The sequence below is a fragment of the Elephas maximus genome, chromosome X (assembly GCF_024166365.1).
Source record: "Elephas maximus indicus isolate mEleMax1 chromosome X, mEleMax1 primary haplotype, whole genome shotgun sequence".
Classification (NCBI taxonomy): domain Eukaryota; kingdom Metazoa; phylum Chordata; class Mammalia; order Proboscidea; family Elephantidae; genus Elephas; species Elephas maximus.
Window position 1 is genome coordinate 6,698,177 of NC_064846.1, and position 26,864 is coordinate 6,725,040.

Consider the following 26,864-nt stretch of genomic DNA (forward strand, 5'->3'; position numbering starts at 1 on the left):
CTTAGTAAATGCTGGCTGCCTCAACAGAGGACCCTTTGTCTTCTTTTCCAGTGAGAGGCACCTGCTCTGTCCTTGGAGCAGCTCGAGGAAACAGGAAGGCTGGGATGAGGTGAGGGGCAGAGAGGGCCTTTTTCCCGGGATGTGAGGCCTCGGGGCCGCAAGGGGCCTTAACAATCACCAGGCCCACCTCCCATAATTCCCCCTCGGGCCCCAACCCCACTAGTGTTACCAGCTTCTGCCTGGAGATCCTGAACCTCCTCATGGAGGTTTCCGGTTATGTTCTGAGGGTCCTCTGAAGGGTGGCCACTGTTGCTCCCACTCCCCCACCCTGTTGTTTGGAGAGCTAGGACTTTCCTAATGGGCTGGAGACCCACAGTAGATGGCTTTACTTGGAGGAAGCTGTGGGTGGAGTATGTGGGGGCTCCCTGTTCTAAGCCGCCCAGCTCGTCCATCTCACATGTCAGCTGAGAAGCGGGAGGACATAGCTGAATGGGGAATGTCTGAACTTGGGTCCTAGGCAGGGAGAGCCCCAGTGTGGTGGCTGCCATTGGCTGTCCTGCCAGTTGGCTGCCGCACGGGGTGGTCCCAGGGGAAGTCGCTTCACTTGTGTTGGGGAGGGGGGCATCTGGCTACTCCTGTGTCTTAGTTTCCTAGTGCTGCTGTAATAGAAATAGCACAAGTCGGGGGCTTTAAAAAATGGGAATTTATTTTCTCACAGCTCTGGAGGCTAAATTCCAAATCACGGTCACGGCCATGTCGATTCCTTCATTGTCAGTAGTACTGGGCCTTCCTGGGTTCCATGGCTTGTAGACCATTCTCACGTGGCACCTGTGTTCCCCGATATATGTGATACTGTTGTCCATTCTGCTCTTTGTAGTCCTCAGAAGTGATTAGATTTAGGACCCCCCCCCCCCCGCCACTGCTATTGAGTTAATTCCAACTTATAGCAACGCTTTAGGACAGAGTAGAACTGTCCCATAGGGTTTCCAAGGCTGTAAATCTTTATGGAAGCCGACTGCCGTGTCTTTCTCCCGCGGAGTGGCTGGCGGGTTCTAACCGACAACCTTTTGGTTAGCAGCCAAGCATTTGAACCACTGCACCACCAGGGCTGCCTTTCAGCATAAGGAAGAAAATCCTATTTCCAAAAGGATCACATCCACAGGTACAGGGGTGAGGATTCCAACACATATTGGGGGGACAGTTCAATCCATAGCGCCCTGTGAAAATGTCCAGGTTGAAACTCTGTCTTGGTTTCAATTCCATACACACGGTGGTGTCCTCCGGGCCCCAGTCTCTTTCCTGCTGCTTGCCTATCTGCTCTTGTTACAGTCAATGCAAAGGAATACCCCCTAGTCTGAAAGGTTCTTGGAAGACATCTCCCTAGCTCTGCAGCTCATTCTGCCATGTATTGCATTCTCCAGGGACACCCTCTCTCAGAAAGCCTAGCACAGGGGGTTCTCCTGAAGTTGACGCTGAGACAGAGTTTGCTGAGTCGCTGCATACCAATGTCACTCCTGTACATTCCATAGGCCTGGATCTCCTCAACCTGCCAGCAGACTTGAAGTTCTAACCTGAAAACTCCAACCACTAGGCTGCCACCCTGTGTCCGGGGCTGTCTGCACACTGCTTCCTCCAGGGATGGGATCCTCCTTACCAGCTGGGCAGGCGGTGAGTGAACCTGTACTAAGACCCCATCTTCCCTCCTGTGTTCTTGGACCACTCCAGAACCAACTGTCTTGGGCCGAGTGCTCCGGGAAGCCAACCCTGAGAGAGAGTTAGGAGAGCCAAAGGCTTACTGGGAGTAACATCTGTTAAAGGAAAAGGAAGGGAGCAGGCTTGGGCAGGGTGTGTCTTCTGGCCAAGATGCCAACCTGACAAAGTCTCTACCAGCCCCCCAGAGGGCAAGGGCCACCCTCTATGGGGGCCGCCTTGGGCACAGATGGTCAGGCCCTCGTAGTGCCTGGCCCACAGTAGGCTGCCCCATCTGTATTAACGGAATGAATGAGCTTATACCCAGAATGGGTGTCCAGAGGGTGTGGGCTGAGCAATGGAGGTGAAGGCCCCGGCATCTTCTCTGAGGTAGGCAGAACAGCCACTTCATCCTGTAGCCCACTTCGTGGGCGGTGCTTGACCTGTTTTGTTCATCAGACAATGCCTTGGTTCTGAAAGGGATTTGTTTCCAGGGCATTGTTACCTGGGCATCACCATGGTCTATTATCATCAGCGAAAACCCAGCCGGAAGGGAGAGAGCACATCTGAGGACAAGAGCATCATCTTGCAAAGTGGACACCACTGTCTCTCCTGTCATGTAAGAGGCTCTTCGAAGGTACACACTCCTCTCCTTGTCACTCATAGGGCTGGTGTCTTACAGGCAGAAATCTAAACCTCAGAGTCTAAAATGAGGCTGACTGAGGCAGGTAAGCGTGAAGAGGCAGGAACCGCTCACCCTGGGTAAGGAGCCCAGAGGAGGGGAGGCATTACTGAGGGCGACGGGCATTCGAGCTGAGTCTTGAAGGTAAAAAGAATTTCGTTAGGTGGAAGGTGAGGGAAGTGCAGGCTGAAAGGGTCAGGTACCTTCAGGCAACTGAAGAAGGTTTCATGGCTGGAGGGAGGTCGTGGGAGGTGAGGCTAGGACACTCAGGGGGCTCCGTTTCCTAAAGGCCACCCTAAGGAGTCTGGACTGTGTTTTGTGGGCATCAGGCCAATGCCTAAACTTGGTTTTCATTGTAAGCATATATTTTTAAGGCAAACCGTTGGTTCTTTTCCTGAGAAAACTTCACCGATTTCACTTGGTTGGTGAGTCAGTCATTTGCTTCGGGGGGTCAGGCTGTGTGTCTCCCCCAGGGGCGCGTTGATGAGCAAGAGGGAGGCTCCCAGTGGCTCAGGGGCAGCCTGCTCCAGAAGAGAAGATCTTCCCAGCAGTGGGTGCCTGTCGTTGGTGACCTGGAAAGGGGGTCTTTTCCTTTGGAGGAACCTTAAGGCTGCGTCTTTTTCCTGGCTTGTGCTGAGGTTTCCAGTTTTTGCTCCTGACTTTAAAATTCACTGTGGAGAGTGGAAGGTGGGGGATGGAGGGTGTTGGGGTGAGATCCTGCCAGGACCCCACCAGAGAGGTGATTTGTCCCGTGTGGCTCCCTGACTGCCACTGACTCACCTGCAGAAAGAAGGTATGATGTGGTTTCCTTGGGAGGGCTCACGGATGGCCTGGACTGTGGCAGCATTCGGGAAATGGCTCTGGAAATGTCACCTTGGGAAGAGGATGGTGGGTGAAGGCAAGACAAGAGAACAAGGGCATGTTCTCTCACCCACCTAGAATCCACACAAATGAATTCTTGCAGAAGGCTGAGGAAAGAGGCCTGCTCTGTGTATAAAAAGGCATTAGCTATTAAACCCTTATCAGGTATGTGGGTCCCCCAGATTTTCTTCCAGACTGTAGGTTGTCTTCATTTGGTTGATAAAGTACTTTGATGAACAAATATTTTTAATTTTGATGAGGTCCTATTTCTCAGTTTTGTCTTTTGTTGCTCCTGATACATGCTACAACATGGATGAACCTTGAAAGCATTATGCTGAGTGAAATAAGGCGGTCACAAAGGGACGGGTATCTTATGATCCCACGTATAGAAAATACCGAGACTAGGCCAATATATAGAGACCCAAGTTTGTTAGTGGTTACCAGGGCGGGCAGGTGGGAGGGAGGCGGGGAGGGAGACTCATGGCTTGGGGGCACTGAGCTTCTGCTAAGGGTGATGGAAACATTTGGAAACAGATGATGGTGATGGTTGGACAACATGATGAACACGGTTCAAGTCAGTAGACTGTGCATGTAAAAAATGTTGAATTTTCAAATGTTTTCTTACATATGTATTTACCACAAAGAAAAAAAAAGCCAAAAAAAGACACTAGCTACAATTAGACCATAGTAACATGTTGGCAGAAACCCAGGTGGTGTAGTGGTTAAGTGTTATGGCTGTTAACCAAGAGGTCAGTAGTTTGAACCCACGAGGCGCTCCTTGGAAATTCCGTGGGGGGGTTCTACTCTCTCCTATAGGGTCGCTTTGAGTAGAATCTACTTGACAGCAATGGGTACATCCCACATACAGGCATGAATTGGAGACAGCAACAGATTAACAGGCCTATAGCGACCAGTCCAATTCCACTAATGAATATGGCTTTTAGCCAGGTAAGATCAGGCAGCCAAGAGGTCAGCCAAGAAAAATCAAATCCTTCACGTATCTTTACTTTTTCTAGCTCATCTTTTGCACAATTCACCTTTCGTTCAATGAGTTCGGAGTTATCCATAAAGTTTAAACAACATATTCCTTTGAATTCTTGACAAGTGTCGTTGTATCATAGAAGCAAGAAATCTAAAGTAGATCTATTTTCTAAAACAACTTCTCTGGCCTGTCCTAGTTCCTGGCTAATAGCATCTGTCTTGGTCATCTAGTGCTGCTGTCACAGAAATACCAAAAGTGGATGGTTTTAACAAAGAGAAATTTATTTCTTGACAGTGAAGTAGGCTAAAAGTCCCAAATTCAGGGTGTCAGCTCCAGGGGAAGGCTTTCTCTCTCTGTCAGCTCTGGAGGAAGGTCCTTCTTGCCAGTCTTCCCCTGTATTAGGAGCTCCTCTGTGCAGGAACCCCTGTTACAAAGGACGTGCTCTGCTCCTGGTGCTTCTTTCTTGATGATATGAGGTCCTTCCTCTCTGCTCCCTTTCTTGCTTTTATCTCTTGTAAGATAAAAGGTGGTGCAGGCCACACCCCATGGAAACTCTCTTTCCATTGGATCAGGGATGTGACCTGAGCAAGGGTGTTACATCCCACCCTAATCTTCTTCAAGGGAATCCAGTCTTGCCTCATTAACCACAGACAGAGATTAGGATTTACAACATATAGGAACATTATATCAATTACAAAACAGAAGATAACCACACAGTACTGGGAATCATGGCCTAGCCAGGTTGACACATATTTTGGGGGGACACAGTTCAATCCATGACAGCATCTATGGCTTGTGATGTGGCATTCAGTGATTTTGTACTGAGGTAAGCTAGATGTTCTATTTCTTGATAAGCCCCAACCTTTAAACCTGGGAAACAAACCAAGATTGCAGTATAGGAGATGTTTTCAACTTCACTTAACAAGCATCGATTATCATTACAGGTTGCATATAGGACAAGATCTCTAGTGACCCTATTTTGGAGGAATCTCTTGAGAGGCAAGATCATAGCCAAATGCCCCACTAAACAGGGCCCATTGGTAGGCATTAGCAGGGATATAAGGTTAAGCAGTACTTCTGCAGAGTAGGAACCAACCTGAAGGGAGCTTCACATGAGTAGTGGCATATGTCACGCTGTCAATGAAACCACAATTCCTATGGTTGTTTCTTCCTAAATCAACACAATTCGTTTGACATCTCGAGAGCATCACACAGTTAGAGGCATTCGTTACCAAGGAAAGCTGAAGAGTATACATCTCTCTGTCTCTGAATCTTGTAACAGGCCCCCAAGTATAAATATCAGAATACTGTAACTCTTTCTTTATTTGTATAAAAATGGTGAAATTACTCAAAGCCTGATGTAAATGAAAACTCAAATTAAAGACTTGATTGGCATGAATAAAAATCTTACTGTCAGGGGTGTGTTTCCAGGCCTGACTGTCTTGGGTTGCACCCCAGTCTTGGGCTCTGTGTAGACCTTCTTGAGTATATTGGGGCGGGGGTTTGTCTGGTGTGGAGCTGGTTGGAAGGAGAGCACAAATTGGCCGGGCACTAGCAGCCACTCGCTTAACTTCCCAGTTGGCTGCATGGTTTCCTTGTCTTATTGTGGTATTTCCTTTTTGGTGAGCTTGGCAGTACACTACTGCCACTTCTTGGGGTTTTAGGACCGTGTCCAAAAGTTGTGACAGTTCGGTTCCATACTTAATAATTTTGCCTCCGACGTTCAGGAGACCCTTTCTTTCCATAAGGCTCCATGTGCATGCAGAGATTTGAATACAAAATTAGAGTCAGTGTGTCTGGTGATTCTCTTCCCTTTTGCCAGTTCCAAGGCTCTTATCATGGCAACGAGCTCGGCCTTCTGGGCCAAGGTGCCCACTGGTAAGGGTTTGCTTTCAATAAAAGCTGATAAAGAGGCAGTCACATACCCTGCATGCCAGACTCCCTTTTGCACAAAACTGCTACCATTAGTGAACAAGGTATTGTCTGGACCGAGCGGGGTTCATCTTGCAGATTGGGTTGACTTGAATGAACAGCATCAAGGACCTCAAGACAATCATGAATGTTTTCTTCTCAGGGATGGAGTGGCAAGAGAGCGGCTGTTCAACCATGAAGTTACCTGTAAAGTCAGATTTGATCCCCCTAAAAGCTGGGGTTGATATAGTGCTAGCTGACCTGAGACGAGCCACAAATATACTTTTTGTTCCAATACTACAATCACTGTATGAAGGACAAATGTGACAGGGTTTCCTGCTGAGAATATACACAGTGAAAATACACCAATTAAACAGTTCCTACATGCAGAATTCAACTTCTGCAAACATTCTCACCCTCCTTTTCTGAGTTGTTCGCCCCCCCGCCCCCCCCCCCCCGTTAACATAAACTCACTGCCCCCTGAGTTTCCTGCCTAATCTTTGGAGTTCCTGCTGTCAGTTTGATCCCATGTAGGTAGTTCTTAAAAGAGCACAATGCCCAAGGCAGACATTCTTTACTATTTAAGCTAAACTGTTGGTTTGAAGACAACTTAGCAGTTGGTTTTCAGGAGACTTCAGGGGATTTTTTTTTTTTTTTGCTTAAAGTGAAAGCTTACAATTCCCATCAGTTTCTCATACAAAAGCTTACACTCACGTGGTTATATGACCCTAGTTGCTCTCCCTACAATGTGACAGCACATTCCTCCTCTCCACCCTGTATTTCCCGTGTCCATTCAGCCAGCTCCTGTCCCCCTCTGCCTTCTCATCTTGCCTCCGGACAGGAGCTGCCCATTTAGTCTCACCTATCTACTTGAGGAAACCCTGGTGGCCTAGTGGTTACGTGCTACGGCTGCTAACCAAAGGGTCGGCAGTTTGAATCCGCCAGGCGCTCCTTGAAAACTCTATGGGGCAGTTCTACTCTGTCCTATAGGGTCGCTGTGAGTCGGAATCCACTCAACGGCACTGGATTGGCTTGGCTTGGCATCTACTTGAGCTAAGGAGTACACTCCTCACCAGTTTCATTTGAAGTCTTATACTCCCGTCTAATCTTTGTCTGAAGAGTTGGCTTCAGGAATGGTTTTAGTTTTGGGCTACAGAGAGTCCAGGGGCCAGGACCTCTCGGGTCCCTCCAGTCTCAGTCAGTCCATTAAGTCTGGTCTGTTTACTAGAACTTGAGTTCTGCACTGTACTTTTCTCCTGCTTCGTGAGGGACTCTCTGTTGTGTTCCCTGTCAAGGGCAGTTATTGGTGGTAGCCGGGCACCATCTAGTTCTTCTGGTCTCAGGCTGATGGAGTCTCTGGTTTATGTGGCCCTTTCTGTCTCTTGGGCTCATATTTTCTTCTCTACTCTCTAGTTAGTGAATACCTCTCTCCCACCCTCCCCCTCTCCTAACCATCAAAGAATGTTTTCTTCTGTGTTTAAACCTTTTCTTGAGTTCTTATAATAGTGGTTTCATGCAATATTTGTCCTTTTGTGACTGACTAATTTCACTCAGCATAATGCCTTCCAGATTCATCCATGTTAGGAGATGTTTCACGGATTCATCATTGTTCTCTATCATTGCACGGTATTCCATTGTGTAGATATACCATAATTTGTTTATCCATTCTTCCATTGATGGGCACCTAGGTTGTTTCCACCTTTTTGCTATTGTAAACAGTGCTGCAATGAACATGAGTATGCATATATATATTTGTGTGAGGGCTCTTATTTCTCTAGGATATATTTGAAGGAGGGAGATTGCTGAATCGTATGGTAGTTCTATTTCTAGCTTTTTTGTCTTTAAGTTGAATTTTTTAAAATTGCGCTTTAGTGAAAGTTTACAAAGCAATTCAGTCTCTTGTACACAAAATTATATACGCCTTGCTCTGTACTCCTAGCTGCTCTTCCCCTAGTTAGACAGCACACTCCTCCTCTCCAGCCTGTTTTCCCCCATATCCATTCAGTTAGCTTCTGTCCCTCTCTGTCTTCTCATCTCGACTCCAGACAGGAGTATTTCTAGCTTTTTATGGAAGTGCCAAATTGATTTCCAAAGTGGTTGTACCATTTGATATTCCCACCAGCAGTGTATAAGTATTACAGTCTCTCCACAGCCTCTCCAACATTTATTATTTTGTGTTTTTTGGATTAAGCTAGGCTTGTTGGGGTGAGAAGCTATCTCACTGTAGCTTTGATTTGCATTTCTCTAATGCCTAATGATCTAGAGCGTTTATTTCCTCATGTATCTGTTACCCACTTGAATGTCTTCTTTGGTGAAGTGCCTGCTCATATCCTTTGCCCATTTTTTAATTGGCCTTTTGTCTTTTTATCATTGAGGTTTTGCAGTATCGTGTAGATTTTAGAGATCAGGCATCAGTTAGATTTGTTGTAGCAAAAAAATTTTTCCCAGGCTGTAGATTGGCTTTTTACTCCTTTGGCGAATTCTTTTGACAAGCATAAGCGTTTGATTTTTAGGAGCTCCCGGTTATCTAGTTTCTCTTCTGGTGTTTGTGCATTCTTAGTAGTGCGTTGTATACTGTTTATGCCGTGTATTAGGGCTCCTCTCATTGTCCCCATTTTTTCTGCCGTGATCTTTATCATTTTAGATTTTGTATTTGGGTCTCTGATCCATTTTGAATTAGTTTTTGTGCATGGTGTGAGGTATGGATCTTGTTCTCATTTTTTGCAGATGGATATCCAGTTATGCCAGCACCATTTGTTAAAGAGACTCTCTTTTCCCCATTTAACTGACTTTAGGCCTTTGTCAAATACCACCTGCTCCTATGTAGATGAATTTACATCTGGATTCCCAATTCTGATCCACTGGTCTGTGTATCTGTTGTTGTACCAGTACCAGGCTGTTTTGACTATCATAGTGGTATAATAGTTTCTAAAATCAGGTAGTGCGAGGCCTCCCACTTTGTTCTTCTTTTTCAGTAATGCTTTACTTATCCGGGGCTCTACCCTTTCCATATGAAGTTGGTGACTTGTTTCTCCATCTCATTAAAAAATGCCACTGAAATTTGGATTGGGGTTGCGTTGTATCTGTCGATGGCTTTTGGTAGAATAGACATTATCACAGTGTTGAGTCTTCCTATCTCTGAGCAAAGTATGTTTTTCCACTTATGTAGGTCTCTTTTGGTTTCTTGCAGGAGTGTCTTGTAGTTTTCTTTTTTTTTTCAATGGTTTCGTATTTGTTTTTGAAAGTGACATTTTTAGGATTATTTTTTTAAGATCACTTTTTAAAATAATTTTTCTTGTGCTTTAAGTGAAAGTTTACAAATCAAGTCAGTCTCTCACATAAAAACTTATATACAGTGGGGGGGCCAAGATGGCTGACTAGGTAGATGCTACCTCGGATCCCTCTTGCAATAAAGGCTTGGAAAAACAAGTGAATCGATCACATACATGACAATCTACGAACCCTGAACAACAAACACAGATTTAAAGAGTTGACCTGACTGACAGAGATGGAGAACGAACAACTACGGAGAAGCCCCGACTGTTTTTGGAGCCTGGAGCCAGTGTCCCAGTCAGGTAACCTTGGCGCCGGGCTTAGGACTGGGCCCAGGGGACCTGAACACAACATCTTGTGACGGCGCAAACACGGGGCACAGCCCTACCCCCCTGAACTGACCCCAGGAGGGGGCCCAGGCGGTCTGCGTGGGCGGCCTGGCAACGCGGCTGGTGGGAGGAGAAGTCCCCGGGAGGCAGTGACTGGTTTTGGAGCCGGGAGTGCAGCGTCCCAGCCAGGGAACCTTGGCGCCGGGCTTTGGACTGGGCACAGGGGGGCTGAACACAGCATCCGGTCACGGCGCAAACACGGGGTGCAGCCCTACTCCCCTGAACTAACCCCGGGAGGGGGCCCAGCCGGTCCACGGAGGCAGCACGGTGACGCGGCTGGCGGGACGAGAAGTCCCCGGGAGGCAGCGACTGATTTTGGAGCTGGGAGTGCAGCGTCCCAGCAGGGGAACCTTGACGCTGGGCTTTGGACTGGCAGTGGAGGATCTGACCACGGCTTCAGCGGGCCAGACCCTCGGGGACAATCTCCACACAGCCAGCACACATAGGCGACACGCCCCTCGGGAATCTCAGATGAAATAGTCATCCCAAGCAAGATAAGCAACTTTGGCTTTATTATGGGGTGTACCCTCTCCTGAGCCCTCCCCCACCCTTCCCAGGCGGCTTCATTAACATTGGAATTTCCTGAGCCAGAGGGAGAACGGCTCCGGCTCCGCGGCTTTGCTTTTCCCTTTTTTTTTTTTTCCTGGTCTTTTCCTAACCCATTCTTCCAGCCTGACAGAAGCAACCACAAAAAACCCAGGGACCAAAAATCCTTCCCTAATTGGACTAAAAACACAGAACCAGCTCCAGCCAAGCATATATGATCCAAATCTCGGGCTTTCATCCTTACAGGGAACAAGGTGGCTATAATAATGCAAAGGCAGTTCTGATAGGGATCTGACTGCATTTTTTTTAGTGGATTTACTGGAAAAACAAGTTTCCCAGGTCTGATATCTCTGCTTATTCAACAGAGCCCTAACTGACCCACAACAGGGAACTGAGGGCTGAAGCTCCCCCCAGACCACCTAGCCTCTTGCCTTAGGGGTCTAAGGAGGGTGACACCTACCAATCAGTAGAGGTACTTGCATTGGGGGCCTAAGGTACAGCTGCAGAGCCCTACCACCAAGGTGCTGCAGGAATAGAGTCACACCTACCTCACTGACACTTGGGGGAAGCCTGTCAGCATCCTGCCCCCCCTGGAGTGTGAACCCCAGCTGCTAATAGAATCTGGTGCACACAACTATCACCACTACTTCTCGAGGTGGATAGGTGTTACGGTGCAGCACACACTTGATGGCCCAAAATCAGATTCTACTCAAGAATAGTGAATAGACTCAGGCATATATATCTGGCAACAGCCCAAACCAGCTGGTAATAGGTCATAAGTAAGTCAAGGGCTACAACAAACAAGACAGCACAATCTAGTAGCCCATCCACGTATATTGAAAGAAAACAAAACAAGATAAGACTCAGTGAGCAAATATAGAATAAATCACTACTATATTTTTAATTTAAATTAAAATATTTTAGTGATGGCTCGGAGACAGCAGTCAATATCAAACCACATGAAGAAGCAGACCATGACAGCTTCTACAACCCCCCAAACAAAAGAATCAAAATCTTTCCCAAATGAAGATACAATCCTGGAATTATCAGATACAGAATATGAAAAACTAATTTACAGACTGCTTCAAGACATCAGGGTTGACCTCGGAAATGAAATAAGGCAAACTGCAGAAAAAGCCAAGGAACACACTGATAAAACAGTTGAAGAACTCAAAAAGATTATTCAAGAACATAGTGGAAAAATTAACAAGTTGCAAGAATCCATAGAGAGACAGCATGCAGAAATCCAAAAGATTAACAATAAAATTACAGAATTAGACAATGCAATAGGAAGTCAGAGGAGCAGACTCGAGCAATTAGAATGCAGAGTGGGAAATCTGGAGGACCAGGGAATTAACACCAACATAGCTGGAAAAAAATCAGATAAAAGAATTTAAAAAAATGAAGAAACCCTAAGAATCATGTGGGACTCTATCAAGAAGGATAACTTGCGTGTGATTGGAGTCCCAGAACAGGGAGAGAGGACAGAAAACACAGAGAAAATAGTTGAAGATCTGCTGACAGAAAACTTCCCTGACATCATGAAAGACGAAAGGATATCTATCCAAGATACTCATCGAACCCCATTTAAGATTGATCCAAAAAGAAAAACACCAAGACATATTATCATCAAACTTGCCAAAACCAAAGATAAAGAGAAAATTTTAAAAGCAGCCAGGGAGAAAAGAAAGGTCTCCTTCAAGGGAGAATCAATAAGTTCAGACTACTCAGCAGAAACCATGCAGTCAAGAAGGCAATAGGATGACATATACAGAGCACTGAAGGAGAAAAATTGCCAGCCAAGGATCATATATCCAGCAAAACTCTCTCTGAAATATGAAGGTGAAATTAAGATATTTACAGATAAACACAAGCATAGAAAATTTGCAAAAACCAAACCAAAGCTACAAGAAATACTAAAGGAAATTGTTTGGTCAGAAAACCAATAATATCAGATACCAGCACAACACAAGGTCACAGAACAGAACATCCTGATATCAACTCAAATAGGAAAATCACAAAAACAAATTAATATTAATTTAAAAAAATGCTCAAAACAGGGAATCATTGAAGTCAATATGTAAAAGATCACAAAAATCAAAAAGAGGGACTAAATACAGGTGGCATAGAACTGCCATATGGAGAGGGATACAAGGCGATATAGGACAATAGAAGTTAGGTTTTATTTAGAAAAATAAGGATAAATATTAAGGTAACCACAAAGAGGTATCACAACTCCATAACTCAAAATAAAAGCCAAGAGAAACGTAACGAATCAACAAACATCAACAAAAAGAACATCGAAGAGGAAATAACCAAATCAATCCCATTCACAGTAGCCCCCCAGAAGATAAAATACTTAGGAATAAATCTTACCAAGGATGTAAAAGACCCATACAAAGAAAACTACAAAGCTCTACTACAAGAAACTCAAAAGGACATACTTAAGTGGAAAAACATACCCTGCTCATGGATAGGAAGACTTAACATAGTAAAAATGTCTATTGTACCAAAAGCCATCTATACATATAACGCACTTCCCCATATGAATTCGGTGATTTGTTTCTCTATCCCCTTAAAATATGACATTGGAATTTGGATCGGAAGTGCGTTTCGATGTCATATTTTAAGGGGATAGAGAAACAAATCACCGAATTCATATGGAAGGGAAAGAACCCCCGGATAAGCAAAGCATTACTGAAAAAGAAGAAGAAAGTGGGAGGCCTCACTCTACCTGATTTCAGAACCTATTATACAGCTACAGTAGTCAAAAGAGCCTGGTACTGGTACAACAACAGGCACATAGACCAATGGGACAGAATTGAGAACCCAGATATAAATCCATCCATGTATGAGCAGCTGATATTTGACAAAGGACCAGTGTCAGTTAATTGGGGAAAAGATAGTCTTTTTAACATATGGTGCTGGCATAACTGGGTATCCATTTGCAAAAAAATGAAACAGGACCCATACCTCACACCATGCACAAAAACTAACTCCAAGTGGATCAAAGACCTAAACATAAAGACTAAAACGATAAAGATCAGGGAAGAAAAAATAGGGACAACCCTAGGAGCCCTAATACAGGGCATAAACAGAATACAAAACATTACCAAAAATGATGAAGAGAAACCAGATAACTGGGAGCTCCTAAAAATCAAACACCTATGCTCATCTAATGACTTAGTAAAAAGACCACCTACAGACTGGGAAAGAATTTTCAGCTATTACATCTCAGACCAGCGCCTGATCTCTAAAATCTACATGATTCTGTCAAAACTCAACCACAAAAAGACAAACAACCCAATCAAGAAGTGGGCAAAGGATATGAACACACATTTCACTAAAGAAGATATTCAGGCAGCCAACAGATACATGAGAAAATGCTCCCGATCATTAGCCATTAGAGAAATGCAAATTAAAACTACGATGAGATTCCATCTCACTCCAACAAGGCTGGCATTAATCCAAAAAACACAACATAATAAATGCTGGAGAGGCTGCAGAGAGATTGGAACTCTTATATACTGCTGGTGGGAATGTAAAATGGTACAACCACTTTGGAAATCCATCTGGCGTTATCTTAAACAGTTAGAAATAGAACTACCATACAACCCAGAAATCCCACTCCTCGGAATATACCCTAGAGATACAAGAGCCTTCACACCAACAGATATATGCACACCCATGTTTATTGCAGCTCTGTTTACAATAGCAAAAAGCTGGAAGCAACCAAGGTGTCCGTCAACGGATGAATGGGTAAATAAATTGTGGTATATTCACACAATGGAATGCTACGCATCGATAAAGAACAGTGACGAATCTGTGAAACATTTCATAACATGGAGGAACCTGGAAGGCATTATGCTGAGCGAAATGAGTCAGAGGCAAAAAGACAAATATTGTATAAGATCACTATTATAAGATCTTGAGAAATAGAAAAAACTGAGAAGAACACATACTTTTGTGGTTACGAAGGGGGAGGGAGGGAGGGAGGGAGAGAGTTTTTTATTGATCAATCAGTAGATAAGAAATGCTTTGGGTGAAGGGAAAGACAACACTCAATACAAGGACGGTCAGCCCAATTGGACTGGACTAAAAGCAAAGAGGTTTCCGGGATAAAATGAAAGCTTCAAAGGTCAGCGGAGCAGGGGCAGGGGTCTGGGGAACATGGTTTGAGGGGACTTCTAAGTCAACTGGCAAAATAATTCTATTATGAAAACATTCTGCATCCCACTTTGAAATGTGGCGTCTGGGGTCCTAAATGCTAACAAGCGGCCATCTAAGATGCATCAGTTGGTCTCAACCCACCTGGATCAAAGGAGAATGAAGAACACCAAGGTCACACGACAACTAAGAGCCCAAGAGACAGAAAGGGCCACATGAACCAGAGACCTACATGATCCTGAGACCAGAAGAACTAATTGGTGCCCGGCCACAATCGATGACTGCCCTGTTAGGGAGCACAACAGAGAACTCCTGAGGGAGCAGGAGATCAGTGGGATGCAGACCCCAAATTCTCATAAAAAGACTATACTTAATGGTCTGACTGCGACTAGAGGAATCCCGGCGGCAATGCTCCCCAGACCTTCTGTCGGCACAGGACAGGAACCATCCCCGAAGACAACTCATCAGACATGAAAGGGACTGGTCAGCTGGTGAGAGAGAGATGCTGATGAAGAGTGAGCTAATTAAATCAGGTGGACACTGGAGAGTGTGTTGGCAACTCTTGACTGGAGGGGGGATGGGAGGATAGAGAGAGAGGGAAGCTGGCAAAATTGTCACGAAAGGAGAGACTGAAAGGGCTGACTCATTAGGGGGAGAGCAAGTGGGAGAAGGGAGTAAGATGTATGTATACTTACATGTGACAGACCGATTGGATTTGTAAATGTTCACTTGAAGCTTAATAAAAGTTAATTTAAAAAATGAAATGGAAAGCATAAACATAGATATCCTAGGCGTTAGTGAACTGAAATGGATTGATATTAGCCATTTTCAGTTGGACAATCATATAGTCTGCTATGCTGGGAATGACAACATGAAGAGGAATGGTGTTGCATTCTTCGTCAGAAAGAACGTTTCAAGATCTATCCTGAAGTACAATGCTATCAGTGATAGGATAGTATCCATATGCCTACAAGGAAGACCAGGTAATACAACTATTATTCAAGTTTACGCACCAACCTCGAAGGCCAAAATGAAGAAATGGAAGATTTTTACCAACTTCTGCAGTCTGAAATTGATCAAACATGCAATTAGGATGCACTGATAATTACTGGTGAGTGGAATGTGAAAGTTGGAAACGAAGAAGGGATCGGTAGTTGGTTCCAGGTACTGATGGAATACCAACTGAGATGTTTCAACAAATGAATGCAGGGCTGGAAGTGCTCACTCATCTATGCCAGGAAATTTAGAAGGCTGCTACCTGGCCACCCGTCTGAAAGAGATCCATATTTATGCCTATTCCCAAGAAAGGTGATTAAACCAAATGTGGAAATTATCGAATAATATCATTAACATTACGGGCAAGTAAAATTTTGCTGATGATTGAAAAGTGGTTGCACAGAACAGCCAGAAATTCAAGCCAGATTCAGAAGAGCACGTGGAACCAGGGATATCATTGCTGATGTCAGATGGATCTTGGCTGAAAGCAGAGAATGCCAGAAAGATGTTTACCTGTGTTTTATTGACTATACAAAGGCATTCGACTGCGTGGATCATTACAAATTATGGATAAGATTGCTAAGAATGGGAATTCCACAACACTTAAGTATGCTCACGTGGAACCTGTACATAGACCAAGAGACAAGTCATTCGAACAGAACAAGGGGATACTGCCTGGTTTAAAATCAGAAAGGTGTGCATCAAGGTTGTATCCTTTCACCGTACCTATTCAGCGTATGGATATTATCCTATCAGTGACAGCATTCTGCTTCAGGGTAGATCTTGATATGTTCTTTTTAACGATGAATACAATGGTATTCCTCTTCAAGTTGTCATTTCTGGCATAGTACACCATTTTTTTTTTTATTACACACACCATATGACTGTCTGATTCAAAATGGCCAATACTAGCCCATTTCAGCTAATACCTAGGATACTGATATTTATGCATTCCATTACATCTTTGATGAATTCCTATTTTCCTAGATTCATACTTTCTACATTCCATGTTCCAATCATTAATTGATGCTTGCAACTGTTTCTTCTCATTTTGAGTCGTGCCACATCAGCAAATGAAGGTCCCAACAGCTTGACTTCATTCATGTCATTAAGGTCGACTCTTCTTTGAGGAGGCAGCTCTTCCCACGTCGTCTTCTGAGTGCCTTCCAACCTGAGGGGCTCATCTTCCGGCACTATATCAGACAGTGTTCTGCTGCTATTCATAAGGTTTCCGCTAGCTAATTCTTTTCAGAAGTAGACCGCCAGCTCCTTCTTCCTAGTCTGTCTTAGTCTGAAAGCTGACACCTGTCTGCCATGGGTGACCCTGTTGGTACCTAAATACTGCTGGCATAGCTGCCAGCATCAGAGCAAACACTCAAGTTCCCACGGTACGACAAAGTGCCAGATACGTGGGTGGGTGTTTACCCTAGGGAAATGAAAACTTAGGTTTGTAGCAGCTTTATTTGTGATAGCTCCAAACTGGATACTCTTCAGTCAGTGAATGGACAGGCAAACAGGTCAATCTATACCATTGAATACCACTCTGCAATATAAAAGAAGGACCTGTCCGTATACACACAGCGTCCATATATACACAGCGTCCATATACACACAAAGGGAATGAAGCTCAAAGGCATGCTGATTGAGAGAAACCCGTGCGAAAAAGTTGCATGCTGTTTGATTCCATTTATATAACATTCTAGACAGGACAAAAGTATAGTGATAGTGGTTGCCAGGGGTTATGGGTGGGGAGAGTGTGCAACAGTAAAGGCGGCTAGCATGGGAGTGTTTTATGGGGCCGTAGAACTGTTCTGTATCCATCTTGTGGCAGTGGTTACATGAATCTGTATATGTGTTAAAAGTCATAGAACTGTACACAAAAGAAAAAAATCAATTTCCCTGTATGATGGTGAATAAAGGAAAAATGAATAACTGAGAAAGTAGTCCAAGGGGCTGGGGGCCATGCAAGAGCCTGGCCAGCTGATGCCTCCACTGTTACCTGCGGGCTGTATGAGGTGGAGTAAGATCTTTCTGGTCCCACAGCAACTTACAGAGCTTGCACTGGCGTGGAGACATGGACGGGGGAGTGTAGGCACCCGGCGTCTATCTACAAATTTAGCCAGGGGGTCTGTAGAAAGCTAGGCAGCTGACGTTTCCGGGGAGTGAGTTCCCAAATACATTGCCAAGTAGCTGGAGCAGGATGCAGAGTGCTGCCTGTGAAGGGAGAGGGCGAGAGAGTGTCTCTGTCCGCAGGGTGACAGCTCTGCCCTGGGCCCTCAGGGAGCCAGGATGCTAACAGAACTGGATGACTGACAAGCAGTGGGGGCAGAGGAAGGCTTGTCTACCTCCAGAGTGACCCATGGAAAACATTCCCAGTGCAGGTTCTGTGCTAAAAACACTATGCTGTCCCCCCAGCTGTCCCCTGAGGTAGGACTGTCCTTATTCCGTCTTGCACTGTGTAGTCTTGCACTGTCTTAACTAGAGAGACCCAGCAGGGCTTTGCCAACGCCTCCATCTGCTGTGGTGGAAGCTGCAGAGATGCCTCTCCTCCTCCCCTCAGGTTGTGTGTGTCCCCCTGTGGATTCTCATGTCCTTTTTGTGCGTGGTTGTCCTCTACTACATCGTGTGGTCCGCCTTGTTCCTGCGCTCCATGGATGTGATAGTGCAGCAGCGGAGGACACACATAACAATGGCCCTGAGCTGGATGACCATCGTCGTGCCACTTCTAACTTTTGAGGTGAGCTTTCTGAGGAAACAGTCTTCATATTCAGAGCCCCGCCCTTCCCTATAACAGCAGCTTGGACACTGGTGCAGCTGGCGAGCCCTTGAACTCACAGGGTGCCAACTCCCACAGAGATGCCTACAGAGACCATCAGGAGACTTAGAACAGCCTGTCCTGTCTGGGGCTGGGAACCGGCCGTGAGAAGGGCCCCTTTTTAGCCAGGACGCGCCCATATTTATGGCTGCTGCTACTTTCTGAAAAGGAAAGTTGTATTTTGTATTTTACTTCTATGGCGAATGGTGCAACAAGCACTGTTTGCTCCTGAGAACAAACACCAAGAGGTCTCTCCCGTGAGAAGCACAGGCCTTAGAAACTACCCTTGCTTAGTCCTGAAGAGGCACGTGACGCTGGGCGGCCCCTCCCCGACGCTGGGAGGGTGGCCATTCTTTCCTCTAGTGCTCACTTCCCTCCCTGAGACCTGCTGGGGGTGTCTAGTGAGGCTCTGGCTGCAGGCTTCCTCTGACCACTTGCAGATGTTGCCTCAGCATGACCTTGACTGTTTCTTTCTTTAGATCCTGCTTGGTCACAAACTGGACGGCCACACGCATTCTCTTGTATACCAATATTTGTCCCACTGCATCTTTCGCTGATCACTCTCATGGCAACAACCTTTGGACAGAAGGGAGGAAACCGCTGTATATACACACCATTTGGAAGCCCTTGTGCGTGTTGTGCGTGAGTGCACCCACGCTCTAGCAAAGGAGGAACCTGAGGGCTCCAAATGAAGGTGCTTGCCTGGGAAGGCAGGGCCCAAGGCGGGTCTCAGGTCTTCACCAAAAAGCCACGCCATCGGCTTGCTCTCCACTGGCTGGCACCACTCTTCTCTAGCAGTGTCGGGCAGAGAGTTGAGGGATACCAGAATCAGCCCAGCAGCCCCTCCTAAACCTAGTCTTGTCAGTGGTACTTAATTAGCATTTTTGTCCTCACCACGCCCAAGGTGTGGTCCCCTGTTTGCTAGGCTCAGAGGCTCCTTTGCGCATACCCCCAGAGGCTGCCCTTCTGCAAGCCTGAGCGGTGGAGCTGGGGAGGGCCCTAGACTGCAGCCCTGGCTGTCCTTGTCGGCTGTATGCCAGGAAGGCCAGCACTGAACTGCCATTCCTATGCTGGGTGCAGGAAACACTGGCTTCCTAGAAGTCGCTGGAGGGGCCCCTGGAGCCCAGGCCTCCCACTGGCCTGGACCAGCACATGCCTGACGGCCTCCCTCATCCCGGGAGTGACAAAATTCCTCTAATTGGATGACATTCTATGCCCCACGGGAGGGTTGGACCAGGGACGATTAAGAGGATGACAGCATCGTCTAGGTTCTCACAGGTATCTGAGCCTCGCTAGAGCCCTGGTTAAGAGCTTGGGTGCTGAACCAAAAGCTTGGCAGTTCGAATCTATCAGTTGCTCCTTGGACACGCCATGGGACAGTTCTACTCTCTCCTGTAGGGTGGCTATGAGTCAGAATATAGTCAACGGCAACGGCTTTGGTTTGGTTTTTTCGTTTAGAGCTGAGGTTCTCAACTATGTGTACCCTCAGGGTCACCTGGAGGGCCTGGTCAAGTTCCAGGTTTTCAGTCCGGGTTCAGTCTTTGTTTCTGGGGCGTCAGAATAAAGCATTACCGCAAAGCTGTGCAACTTCACGTTTGGGAAAGAAAATGTATGTGAAACTCACTTGAACCAAGTTTTTGAAAAAGTGTTTTCTTATTTTTCAGGGTGATTCGGTATTTGCAAAGATTTCTGTCAGTTTCTGCTTGAAATTTTCCCATTTTTAAGAGAATACGGAAACATCTCATATGACCTTCATCACGAAGATAATGAAGAAATGGAAGAAAGCCCTGTTCCGGAACCTCCTAAAATTGCTCCTATGTTTCGAAAGAAGGCCAGCGTAGTCATTACACAGAGCCCTGGAAAGTATGTGCTCCCTCCTCCCAAGCTAAATATCGAAATGCCAGATTAAAGGCCCTTCTTTCCGGGAGGGAACTTCGGTGGATCGGACACACACTCCTCGCCCTCCCTCTGCCTTTGTGTGCACCCTCCACCCAGGGCTGAAACTGGAGCTGGGCCCCCGGGGACTGTCATCTCCTGCCTTGTTTGCATTCAAAGCCTCTCTGTGACTCCCCACCACATGCCACAGAGGAGGAGGGGCCTGTACGAAGTGGCGTGGGGGGTGTCAGGGTAAGCGTGCTTGACGGAGAGTGTGCCCTTGAGAGCAGGAGAAACTGACTTCCACATGGGCCTGAGGAGCTGGCTCATTGCCCTTGGGGGTGGACGCTGAGGCCCAGGAAGGGGGGCTTCGTGTCTGTTGGGTGAAATGCTAAATAGGATCACAGTGCTTTGAAAGCACGTCTGCCAGGATGTGTGGCCCAGACTTCTCCTGCCGTGCATAGTCAGTAGGAGCTCTCCACGTGTCGCTGTTGCCCACTGGTTGTATGCCTTGCGGGCCTCACTCCCAGCGCCCTACCCGGGAAGGCCTTGCTCTTGGGGCAGGACCACGGCAGGTTTTCCTTAAAGCCTCCTTGGCAAGCCCTTTCTCATGGAGTGACTCCATGGCTGTATACTATGTGTTGTTGTTGTTGTTAGGTGCCTTTGATTCAGTTCCGACTCATAGCGACCCTATGCACAACAGGATGAGACACTGCCCAGTCCTGCGCCATCCTTACAATCGTTATGCTTGAGCTCATTGTTGCAGCCACTGTATCAATCCACCTCATTGAGGGTTTTCCTCTTTTCCGCTGACCCTGTATTCTGCCAAGCATGATGTCTTTCTCCAGGGACTGGTCCCTCCTGACAACATGTCCAAAGTAGGTAAGACCCAGTCTTGCCATCCTTGCCTCTAAGGAGCATTCTGGCCGCACTTCTTCCAAGACAGATTTGTTCGTTCTTTTGGCAGTCCATTGTATATTCGATATTCTTCGCCAAGACCACAATTCAAAGGCGTCAACTCTCCTTAGGTCTTCCTTATTCATTGTCCAGCTTTCACATGCATATGATGTAACTGAAAATACCATGGCTTGGGTCAGGCACACCTTCGTCTTCAGGGTGACATCTTTGCTCTCCAACACCTTGAAGAGGTCCTTTGCAGCAGATTTGCCCAATGCAATGCGTCTTTTGATTTCTTGACAGCTACTTCCATGGCTGTTGATTGTGGATCCAAGTAAAATGAAATCCTTGACAACTTCAGTCTTTTCTCCCTTTATCATGATGTTGCTCATTGATCCAGTTGTGAGGATTTTTGTTTTCTTTATGTTGAGGTGTAATCGATACTGAAGGTTGTGGTCTTTCATCTTCATCAGTAAGTGCTTCAAGTCCTCTTCACTTTCGGCAAGCAAAGTTGTGTCATCTGCATAACGCAGGTTGTTAATGAGTCTTCCTCCAATCCTGATGCCCCGTTCTTCTTCATATAGCCCAGCTTCTCGGATTATTTGTTCAGCATTCAGATTAAATAGGTATGGTGAAAGAATACAACCCTGATGCACACCTTTCCTGACTTTAAACCAATCAGTATCCCCTTGTTCTGACCGAACAACTGCCTCTTGATGTATGTAAATATTCCTCATGAGCACAATTAAGTGTTCTGGAATTCCCATTCTTCGCAGTGTTATCCATAGTTTGTTATGATCCACACAGTCTAATGCCTTTGCATAGTCAATAAAACACAGGTAAACATCCTTCTGGTATTCTCTGCTTTCAGCCAGGATCCATCTGACATCAGCAATGATATCCCTGGTTCTATGTCCTCTTCTGAAAGCAGCCTGAATTTCTGGCAGTTCCCTGTTGGTATACTGCTGCAGCTGTTTTTGAATGATCTTCAGCAAAATTTTGCTTGCGTGTGATATTAATGATATTGTTCTATACTTTCCACATTCAGTTGGATCACCTTTCTTGGGAATAGGCTTAAATATGGATCTGTTTCAGTCAGTTGGCCAGGAAGCTGTCTTCCATATTTCTTGGCATAGGCGAGTGAGCACCTCCAGCGCTCCATCTGTTTATTGAAACATCTCAGTTGATATTCCATCAGTTCCTGGAGCCTTGTTTTTCGCCAATGCCTTCAGAGCAGCTTGGACTTCTTCCTTCAGTACCATTGGTTCCTGATCATATGCCACCTCTTGATATGGTTGAACATTGACTAATTCTTTTTGGTATAACGACTCTGTGTATTCCTTCCATCTTCTTTTGATGCTTCCTGCGTCGTTTAATATTTTCCCCATGGAATCCTTCACTATTGCAACTCGAGGCTTGAATATTTTCTTCAGTTATTTCAGCTCAAGAAACGCCGAGTGTGTTCTTCTCTTTTGGTTTTCCATTTCCAGCTCTTTACACGTGTCATTATAATACTTTGTCTTCTCGAGGGTCCCTTTGAAATCTTCTGTTCAGCTCTTTTACTTCATCAATTCTTCCTTTTGCTTTAGCTGCTTGATGTTCCAGAGGAAGTTTCAGAGTCTCCTCTGACATCCATATTGGTCTTTTCTTTCTTTCCTGTCTTTTCAGTGACCTCTTGCTTTCTTCCTGGATAATGTACTTGATGTCGTTCCACAACTCGTATAGTATTTATACAAATATTTCAGCATTGTGACATACGGTGTGCAATCCTACTCTGTACAGTCTACTCTGTTAAAGTATTTTTTTACAAGCTTGTACTCGAGATGGACGTGCTCTGTGCTGGAGTAGAAGCTGGCGGCATACTGCCTGCCCCACAGGGGCTGCCTTGTGGGACACAGCCATTCATCCACTTGAGGTTCTCCTCGGATGGAGCAGCTGCTACTACCAGGACACCCACCACAAGCGAGCAACGGTCCGTGCTGTTGCAACCTGCAGGGACCGCTGGCTTGCCAAAATTGACAAAGCACTGTTTGAAACTGGAACCCTACAGAAGGTGGTCAGAGACAAAACCTGAACAACGGTATCATGGGTAGCTCCAAGACTGCAGATTTTGGTCTGCGGTGACGAGAGCGCTTTAGCCTGAGTCCCGTGCTTTTCATTCTGAGAGTGGTTTCTGTAAGCACTGCTGGTATAGTCGTGGATCGGGGCAGGGGGGTGGGGAACCAGTTCTTACAGGTAGGAGACCCTTCAGCCTGAAAAGAAAGATAGCACTTTCTAAAGGAAAGAGAGAGGAGGGTTGATGTTCTCTCCCAGGAGGGGTGAGGAGGAGTTTCAAAGGAGGCCACTGCTAGGTGGACTGTTTGGGCTACAACTGAACCCTGTAAACAGCTCCTCCCCTGACACTGAACTCCGCCAAAGCTGCCCTCGTTTGGGGGCACAGGGTGAATGGGTGGTGTCGCTGTGCCTGCGCGGTGTGTAAGAAGTTCAGGTAAACTCAGTATTCCAGGTCCCTCAGCTGTTCAATAAAGCAGTTCCTCACTTTTGACGTGCACCGTGTGGAGCTTGTTGTACAGGTGGTCCAGGAAACTCAGTGTGGGCTCAGCCGGTCTCAGAGAAGCATCTGCAGTTGCATAGGCAGTCGGGTGGGGGTGTGTTGGGGACAACCCTTTAGACCTAGTTGGCTTCCAGGTACAGCCTAAGGGGACGGGAGGAAAATAGGGACGGCATCAAGAATCCACAGCTGCCTAGGTGAGACCATGTCACCTTTGCTGCAGCTCATGAGACTCAGCAGAGTGTTGTGGGGGCTTTTCCAAGACGGGCTCCCATGGGGATCCGGTTTCAGGGATTTTTCTGTATGGCCAGGGCTCATCAGGAGCCAAGTATTGCTCATGTTTAAGCAAACTCTCTCCCTGATTGCTGTGTGGCCCACCATGGTGCCCCTGCCTTTTCATGGGATGGGAGCTCAGGTGGAGTGTCAGCTGGTGGTTTGTAGCAACCAACAAGGAGATCTAGCTCGTGCTGTTGACTAAATGATGTCCTGTCGTTAGCCAAGGGCCTTTCTTAGGCTCAGTAGATTTCAGACTTGCTGTCAAGCACAACATCTTTGAAAGCAACGCCAGCAGTTCTGCCTTCCTGCCAGGTACCTTGTTCCCTGGGTAGGTCTCACTGAATCCTCACATCCCTGTAAGGCAGCTGCTGACACTGTCACCACCGTGAGGAGACTGAGGCTCAGAGAGGTTAAGTAACACGCCTGCGGTAACAGAGCTTGGACATGGCTGGGCTGGGATGCCAACCTCAGCCTTCCAAGTGAGATCCCTGGCTCTCACCCACGGTGCAGGAGAGCCTCAGGCCTGGGTCCCTATTTCCGCCTCACCTCAGTGGTCAGCGGTCTCTGTGCCTGGATTGAGATGGGGCGTCATGGAGTGGTGCCCCCTATGTGGGTATGTCGTGAACCAAGATGAAAAATGAGCTGGTGCAGTGCTTAGCTTTCAGCAAACAGCTGATCTTATCCAGTGATGAGATCATAAGCTTTTATTACTAACGCAGAGATTAGGATGAAGAGGAATTGGGCAATATTCATCATGGGGTCAGTCTTGTTCAGACCCTCATCCCTTCTATGCATGCCCCACAATGCATTGTAGGCAGGAGACAGAGGGATTGATGCTGTAGATTAAAACCTTAAACTGGAGGGGTATATGTGCTGGAGTGCATGGGGAAAGGGAAATGGCATAAGAGGAAGGGGCTTTTGATCAGGCACACGTGGCTGCCCATCCTATGCCTGGAAGGTGTCTTTGTTGAGATGCAAACTGCATAGCCATCCTGTGACCAAGGTGCTTAACCAGAAAGACCATTCCTTCCCCTCTAGCTACAAGATTAATTTTGTAAGCCTGCATTTTCTGTTTTATGATGCAACACGTTAGAAGTCGCCAGTAGAAACTGTCATCCCCCCCTCCCCCACCAAGCCAGGGTGCATACTTAAGACAATTAAGTAGTCAAGGAGACCTTGGGAAGCAAAACTCAATCTGGGAAAGCAGCTGCTTTCCCTCAGGGAGAACGAGATACAGATGCTGCTCTGGGTGGACAGACATCCCATGCTGGACCTCCCAGTCCCAACCTGAAAAGAACGGTTGCAGGGGTCAAACACCAGGGCAGATCCAAGACACATTTCTCTCTGACGTGGTCAGGGGAAAGAAGACGTGTGTTAAGGACGGGGGCAAGTGCCCTGTCATGGAGAGATCACGGAGACGCAGGGCGTGTAATAGAGTCTCTGTGGGTGGGGGCCCATGTCTATGCGGAGGAGAGGCAGGAGGAAGGACGCCTTCCATCCTGTGGGTGCTCAGCAGTGGGTGAAGAGGGGGCCAGCCCAGTCACCAGCGTACCCATCTGCAGTATGCCTTCCCATGAGCTATCCTGAGGGCGTGGTACGGGGTCTCTGTGGAGGACTTTGCTGCCCCTGCCTGTGACTGTGCTACAACGGTGGTTGGCTCCAGCCTTGACCATGGACACCTGTCCAAGATTCTGCTCAGTGTTTGCAAACGTTAATCCCGTGCAGCGCTTCAAAGCCAGTGAGTTCCGTGAAGGAGCTCTGAACCTGCTGAGTCGGTGACTTCCATCTGGTTCTACCTGACCCAGGGGCTCTCAGAAGAAGACATGTCCTGGTTTGAAGGAAGGTTGGGCCTGATCCCGGAAACACAAATGTTTGAATCAGCCGTGACATTTTGAAATGAGCATGTGTGGCCCAGAATGTGGGACATGCTGACAGGTCACCCATCTGTCTGGGTGGGCTTTCTATTGAGGTCACTTGCTAAGTGTCCTATGATGTCACTGTCAAGCAACCTGGCTGCCATTGTGACACCTGGGGCTGCATTGTGAGCCCAGCGCTGGGGGCTAAGCCTCACCCTTGTTGCTAGGAAGGAAGCAGAGCCTTCACTTTGCATGGATAGTGGCAAGAAAAGCAGTCCCCCAAGCCAGGACCCAGGCTCGAGCATGGCCCATTCTCCCCCAAGGGCTGGGGCACCCCGAACTGTCAGTGCGGGCCCTGCTCCTCCAGCAGTTCCAGCAGGGGCCTGGGATGACCCCCTGCCACCTGGCTGCCCCAACGGGAGATTCCTGCTCGAAGACACTGCTTTCCAAACGCCGACCGAAAGGCCTTCCTTGAGAAGGCCAGGCCCAGGCACGAACACCCTGTCCCTGAGGGACGGGAGCCTGTTTTCTCTCCCCTTCCCCAAGAAACTGTGGAACATCGTGAGCAACAATCAGTTTGTGTCCATTTGGTGGGAGTGTAACGGCGCGTGCATCGGGATCAACGAGAAACTATTTCAAAAAGAGATTTTGGACCGGGACGGTGCTGACAAAGTGTTTGCAACGCACTATATGAAGAGCTTCATCCGCCAGCTCAACCTCTACGGCTTCAGCAAAATGCACCAGATTGCTTGGCGACCTGTCTGCCGCGCTAGATGGTTCACAGAAGAAAGATCAGTGTGTGTCGTGAGCAAGGTAACAACTGAGGGCCTCCCTCCCAGGGCTAAGGCGGTGGGCTCGGGGACAGGGTCATTGAACTCCCAGGGCAGCCTCTGGGGAGCGGGGCACCTAGGGCGAGGTGCAGGACAGCTCCTAGGCCTGTGTCCCCTCTGGGTGGTGGTGACAATGACTGAGCGTTATTTTGGGGAGAGGGTTTCAAAGATGATAGCTGTGACATCCCAGGATCTGTGTTCCCTCCTGCGACTGACACGCCCTATGACACCACAGCTCTTGAACTTGTCCCCTAGCTAGCCGTGCTGT

General features: G+C 47.0%; 2 protein-coding genes across 37 annotated transcripts in view; one reads left to right on the forward strand and one right to left on the reverse strand.

Annotated features, from left to right (window-relative positions):
* Positions 1–26,864, reverse strand: part of LOC126069575 (protein EOLA1-like) — a 117,963-nt gene that overhangs the window by 9,836 nt on the left and 81,263 nt on the right. The window lies entirely within an intron of this gene.
* LOC126069572 (heat shock transcription factor, X-linked member 3-like) overlaps positions 1–26,864 on the forward strand; it is a 187,885-nt gene that overhangs the window by 3,488 nt on the left and 157,533 nt on the right. For 3 of the 18 annotated variants that reach the window (XM_049873055.1, XM_049873052.1, XM_049873049.1), the window contains exons 2-8: positions 52–109; positions 1,076–1,162; positions 1,530–1,668; positions 2,184–2,326; positions 18,057–18,233; positions 18,791–19,005; positions 19,976–26,579. In XM_049873055.1, coding sequence (XP_049729012.1) covers positions 26,019–26,579 — 561 coding nt within the window. In that variant the 5' untranslated portion in view covers positions 52–109; positions 1,076–1,162; positions 1,530–1,668; ... (2 more) ...; positions 18,791–19,005; positions 19,976–26,018. Of the gene's footprint in view, positions 1–51; positions 110–1,075; positions 1,171–1,529; positions 1,669–2,183; positions 2,327–18,056; positions 18,234–18,790; positions 19,006–19,975; positions 26,743–26,864 lie in introns of those variants that run through there. The other 15 variants (XM_049873051.1, XM_049873064.1, XM_049873054.1 and 12 more) reach the window with 12 other exon arrangements.